This window comes from Myodes glareolus, chromosome 9, assembly GCF_982192425.1.
Source record: "Myodes glareolus chromosome 9, mMyoGla1.1, whole genome shotgun sequence".
Taxonomy (NCBI): Eukaryota; Metazoa; Chordata; class Mammalia; order Rodentia; family Cricetidae; genus Myodes; species Myodes glareolus.
Window position 1 is genome coordinate 64,573,486 of NC_142034.1, and position 6,000 is coordinate 64,579,485.

Genomic DNA, 6,000 nt, shown 5'->3' on the forward strand with positions numbered 1-6,000 from the left:
CTTCAATACACCCTGGCTTTCTCCACCAGGAAATCTACTCAGCCTCCTTTCCTCTAGTCTCTTAACATTACTGTGGAGAGAAGACCTTCCTAGCCATCTACCTGGGCTACCCCAGGCCTCCTCTAGATCATCTGCCTTTAGTTAATGATTTTCCGAAAAAGAAGTCTGATAAATTTGAAAAGCTAAGCATAAAAATAACTGTAAACCAATTAATAATATTAGAGACTTGGGGAGACGAGGGCCGAAGAGATGGCCCAGTGAGTAAAGGTGTTTGCCAATGAGTTTGATATCTAAACTGGATCTCTAGGACCTGCATAGTGGTAAGGAGAGATCTCTGATCTCCACACACACATGTATACACACGAAATATATGTAATTTTAAAATTACAAATGAGAAAGAAAACAGATTTAACTGAATTCATTGTACTTTATTATATTGGTTCTGGGAATTAAACCCAGGGACTTTAAGCATGCTAAGCATGTGTTCTATCATGAGCTGTAGCCCCAGACCGAACTGCATTCATTTTAAAACTACTATATAAAAAATAGCCATAAAAAGACAAATGACTCTTGAAAACAGAATACACACCATGTATGGGGGGAGAGGCAAACTACAGCTCCCAGGTCAATCCTGCCAGCTGCCTGTTTTTGCTAATAAAGTTTTACTGGAACGTAACCCCATCCATTGGGCTCATGTATTATCTATAGCTCATTATGGACCATGGTAACAGTTACATAATTTTCAGAGTCTATCTGGCCCACAAAAGCTAAATATTTACTACTAGGCCCTCTATACAAGGTTTGTAGATCCTGACCAAAAGTATATACAAAAAACTATAATCACCAGGGGATGGAAATCTAGTGGGAAAATGAGCAAACAATGCAATGCAAATAATACACAGAAAAAATAAAAATAACTCAGTAAATATTACAAAAAAAAAAGAGCCATTATGGTACTATAGACCTGTATTTAATCCCAGTGTTTCGAGGTGGAGATAGGAAGATCAGCAAAAGGTATGCCACAGCTCCAAAGCAAGTTCAAGGACAGCTTGGGCTATGTAAGATTCCATCAAACCTGTATTCACATGCACGTATCCACGTGCAGACACACATACAAACACGCAATTAAAAATAATAAAAATAAATCTTTAAAAGGGCGTTTAACTTAAACAGCAATAGGAAACTCATCAAAAATTAAATCATTTGGTAACATCCATTTCTGAAAATGTTATGACATTGTTTTGGAAATTTAGTGAACTTGATGTTAACCCAACCATTCTATTTTTAGGTATCTGCCCCAGAGAAATATTTGCATTCCTGCATGCACACACCCAACCAAAAGTTAGACAGGCACACTGGGCTGGAGAGGTGGCTCAGTGGTTAAGAGCAATTGTTGCTCTCCCAGAGGACCAGGGTTCAGTTCCCAGCACCCACAACAGGTAGCTGACAACTGTCGGTTAAATCAGCTCCAAGGGATTCAACACCTTTGGCTTCCATATTCATATCTACATATTGAGGCCTACACACACACACACACACACACACAGGTTCCTACACATAATTAAATTTAACAGAGATAAGTCTTTTAAAATGACATTTAGTCGTGGTGGTGGTGGCGCATGCCTTTAACCCCAGCACTTGGAAGGCAGAGGCAGGTGGATCTCTGTGAGTTCGAGGCCAGCCTGGTCTACAAGAGCTAGTTTCAGGACTGGCTCTAAAACTACAGCGAAACCCTGTCTCGAAAAACCAATAAATAAATAAATAAATAAATAGACATTTAATTGTCAAAAATTAGTGTGTTGTATACATATATAAATGTATATATGAAATGTGTGGGGGCATACACATTCCACAGCACACATATGAAAGTCACAGAACAATTCTGTGGACCTGATTTCTCCTTCTACCTTTCTGTGGGTTCAGAAGAAAGACCTCAGGTTACTAGGCTTGGGCTTGCACAGCAAGCACTCTCACCTGCAGAGCCATCTTGCTAGCCCTATATTCACTACTGATAGCAGCTTGAGTGTTCATCACTGAGGGAATGGTTAAATTACAGTCCATCCCAAATGGGCCCATATGGAAAACAATTTTGTTTTAGTTGTAACAACATGAAAAGGAGCACTAAGTATTGTCAAGCAGAAAGAAGTGCACAGCAGAGCAAATACAAACAGAGCTCAGGCTTAACAAGGCTGAATGAGGGCAGATAAGATGGCTCAGCAGGTAGACACTTGTTGCCAAGTCTAATGACCTGAGTCTGATCCCTAGAGTCATGATAAAAGGACAAAACTGACTCACAGGTGGTACATTGTGGCAAAGAGATTCCCGTACCACACCATAAATAAGTGTTAATTTTTTTAAAGGTTTAAATATTATTTCAGTCCACAAATATGCAGAGAAATGCACAAGAGGCTTGAAGAAAAATGTCACCCTGAGAATAGGGGCTGAGCAAGCGCAGCATCATCTGGGTTAACATATCACAAGTCAGTCTGAATTCCAGGGCAGGGAAAGCAGGACTCCTTGGCCCCAAACAACACTATTGAGCACTTTCTGAAATTCAACTGCCCTGATGTGCTCATGAGGTGGCTGCTGTAGACCCTTAAGAGAAGGGGACAAAGAAGGCACTTAAGAATCCATGCTATGCTCCCACAGCTCTTTCCCTTCAGAGCACCAGCTTTTCTGCAGCGAAAGGACGCACTAGTTTAACTGACCTCCAAGTGCTTCCCAGGTCTGATGCCACAATATAGGCAGGCCTGGAAGAAGTTCCCTACCTCTCTAGGGGAAAACAAATAAACAAAACCAACAGCTGAGGAAATAAAGCTTAAATCAGAAGACTGGAAGGAATGTGTGCTCCTGGGAAGATGACATCCTTGAGAGCAGAAGCTGTCCCCGCCTCCCTAGACTCACATCCTCAACTATTACAGAGGGGGTGGCTTTGATGATGGCTGATGTATCTTCCAGCTTGGACAGTCTAAAATAAGCTCTGGGTGGGAGGGGCAGCAGGAAGCAGGGGGTTGGGGGGAGGCTGACAGGAACCAATTGGCTGAGGTTTTCCAATGGAGCCATAAGGAGAGCAAAAGGCTCTGGGAGAACCGGATACCGGGCAACGACAAATGCTGCTGGCAGGAGCCTCTAGTCTCCCTGCTCTCATTTCAAAAGCAGTTTCTTCCTGAAAGATCCCAGGAGGTAGAAGACTGGGCTAATCTTTCCCCATACAAATAGCCCTACTCATTATTTTAGGAACTACTATTCCAGTTGTGCCCTGGAGGTCTCAGGCCTGTTTCAAAACCTAGAATTCTACTTTGAAAATAACGTAAGAGTCCAATACATTCAATTTGTCTCATCCCTTGAGTTTAATTAATAATCAACAGATTTTTTATTTTAATATTCTAGACTCAGTTAAATTCCACTCATTCATCTAAATTTAAGAATCAGAAAAAGGCTCTGTGTAGCATAAATATCTAATTACCAGTTTGTGTGGTTGCTTCAAATAACCTGGAAACTTACAAACCTCTCTCAAAACAGCCTTTGCCAAGTCCTGAAACTTCTTAAATCAGAGTTGACTGTTCAATGGTGGTTTTCCGGTTTGTGAAATTATAAAAGGGAAAGCTTAAAATCTATTTCTTGCTTTTCATAATAGTTCTGTGGGAGAAGTAAGCCAGTAATCTCTATTACCAGTTTACAGATAAGGAAATTAAAACACACAGAGGTAGGAGACTTCTTCAAGGTCAGACAGACTTCAGAAAGTCACACCAAGACCAGAAGCAGTCACCTCATAAATCCCATAAACTGCTTCTCAGAACAGAGTTCAGATGAAAAGGGGAATCGCAATTTCTCTCTTCAGTTCTGCCCTTCCCAAGCACACTAGTCTCTAAGGCCTTGGGTGTCCTCACAAATGATTGAGACCTGGAGAATCTGGTTAAGCTTCCTCATTACTTCCTGGCTATTGAAAATCTGACCTCAGAGAAAGATGCCATAACCCTTGCCCTACCACCAGACTCTGGTTTGCCCCATAAAACAAGTCAAACCTTGCTTGCCCATAAAGGCATTAAAAACAGTCAAACCAGGCACTTCAAAGCCATGTTTTCAGTCTAAACAGCTCTTCCCAAAAAGGAAGGGCTACAACTAGGTGGCACTGGGCTGGAATGCATGGGGAACTCCGCTGGCATTCAGCAAGCAGAGGGCAAGCAGGTGCCAAGAGGCAGCTAAAGAGTAGGGGGAAAGGTAAGCAGGATGCACAGGGCCTTCCCAAAGTGGTGCAAATAAGGCCAGGAATCTTCAACACCAGAAGTCTGAGAGCTACTAGTTCCCAAGGGCCAACAGGGCCTGTCGCCCAAATTGGAGACCTGTACCAACACAAATCGCCCAACTCCTACACTACTCAGGGATGGAGCCCTAGAAGTGTGTTTTTCATGTCTGTGACTTTGACGCGGGGAAGACAGAGCTACTACTAACCTGACCCAAAATCCCGACCAACAGATAAGGACAGAAAGAGGAGGGATTCAACTTTCCCCAGAATGCACAAATCTTCTCGGACTTCTGAGCCTGAGAGCAGAAACAGGAAGGGAAGCCCCTACCCCTCACCAAAAGCTACCCCTACCTTCAGTTCAAGAGCAAGACCCACCCATCCCCATTTGGAGACACCCCACCTTCTCTCCAAGCGCTGATGGTGACAGTGACTTAGGAGGGCAGGCTCTGTTCCACAAGATGGAAGCTGGTGGCCCACGCAGACAAGCCAATTCCTGGGACAGTCTGTCTGGTGGCCAAGTCTGAGACCAGCCTCACGGACAAGAGTCTTGGGGTTGGGTAGGAGAATCCTGACAAGCATCAAGCAAGCCCCACTTTGTTCCTAACCAGGGAAACCAAACATTTTTTGAGTCACCAAAAAAGCATGAATCACACGGCAGAGCTATGGGAACGGGAAAGGATGTTATTTTTCGGCATACTTGAGGATTTTCCCTTTGTCCCGGCTCTATCGATACTCTTCCCGCCCCCATTCCAACCCCATCCCCCAACTCTCACGCATTTTTTGCCTGCTCCATTTTTATTTTTTCTTGGCCTTCGCAGGCTCCGCGCCCGACTCGTAGGCAGGACTCCCAGCTCCGCACCCCGCGGCAGCTCACCTGCGTCAGGTCCTCGTCGTTGAGCAGATGCGACTCGCGGGGCTTGAAGCAGTTCTGACACTTGCTCTTGTTGAAGATGTTGGCCTGAAATTTCCTGCACGGGTTTTCCTTGACCGCCGACATGTCGCCAAGCGGCCGCGGCGCGGGCCACTTCGGCCCAGCGCGCTCCCGGTGGTCGGGACTCAGCGCGGCCGCCGCCGCATTTTGCGCTGGCCGCCGCAGGCCCGGAAAGGCCTCCCCGCTCACGCCGCGCCCCGCCTGCTCGCCGCGGCCTCAAAGCGCGCGCGCCGCCTCGCGCCCCGCCCCGCCGCCCGGCCGCTGCGGGCCCATGGACGGACGCGGCCTCGGGCCGCTGCCTCCACCGCGGCCGCCCCCAAGGCGCCGGCCGGCAAGTCCAGCCGTCGCGCTCACCGGGCGCCCACCGCCACCGCGAACTAACCGAGCGCGGCGCCGCGCGCACTCGGGGCGGGGCGGGGCGGGGCGCCGCAACAGGCAGCTCCGCAGGCCAATGGCGCCCGCACGCTCCTGCTAACAAAGAAACCCGTCGACCAATGAGGGGACGGGGGCGGGACCGGGAGCCGCGAGCGCAAGGTAACTTGTCCAGGCTGGGAAGGTGGAGGCGCTGGGATGGAACTTTCAGGTTTGGTGGACTGGCGCCGACGCCCGCGGCCTGACAGCTGCGGCACTGGGCTGGGCTGCTCCCGGAAGGGCGCCGCGGATCTCCGCGGTCTCCCCGAGGGCCGTTGCCTCCCTCTTAGCCTTTTTGCTGCGGCCTTCTGCCGCGCCTAGCCTGCACCCCTACTTTGTGCCAGGTCTACGGTCGACCAGATGGCACTATTAGGGCTAGGCACTGTTCCAAGTGCTCCCCGTGGTTTAGCTC

General features: G+C 47.7%; 1 protein-coding gene across 9 annotated transcripts in view; it reads right to left on the bottom strand.

Moving 5' to 3' along the window:
• Mprip (myosin phosphatase Rho interacting protein) overlaps positions 1-5,398 on the bottom strand; it is a 124,895-nt gene extending 119,497 nt beyond the window's left edge. For all 9 annotated transcript variants that reach the window (XM_085695003.2, XM_048448065.3, XM_048448066.3 and 6 more), the window contains exon 1: positions 5,121-5,398. In XM_085695003.2, the coding sequence (XP_085551129.1) occupies positions 5,121-5,243 (123 nt within the window). In that variant the 5' untranslated portion in view covers positions 5,244-5,398. The remainder of the gene's footprint in view (positions 1-5,120) is intronic.
• Between the last annotated feature and the right edge of the window lie 602 nt (positions 5,399-6,000).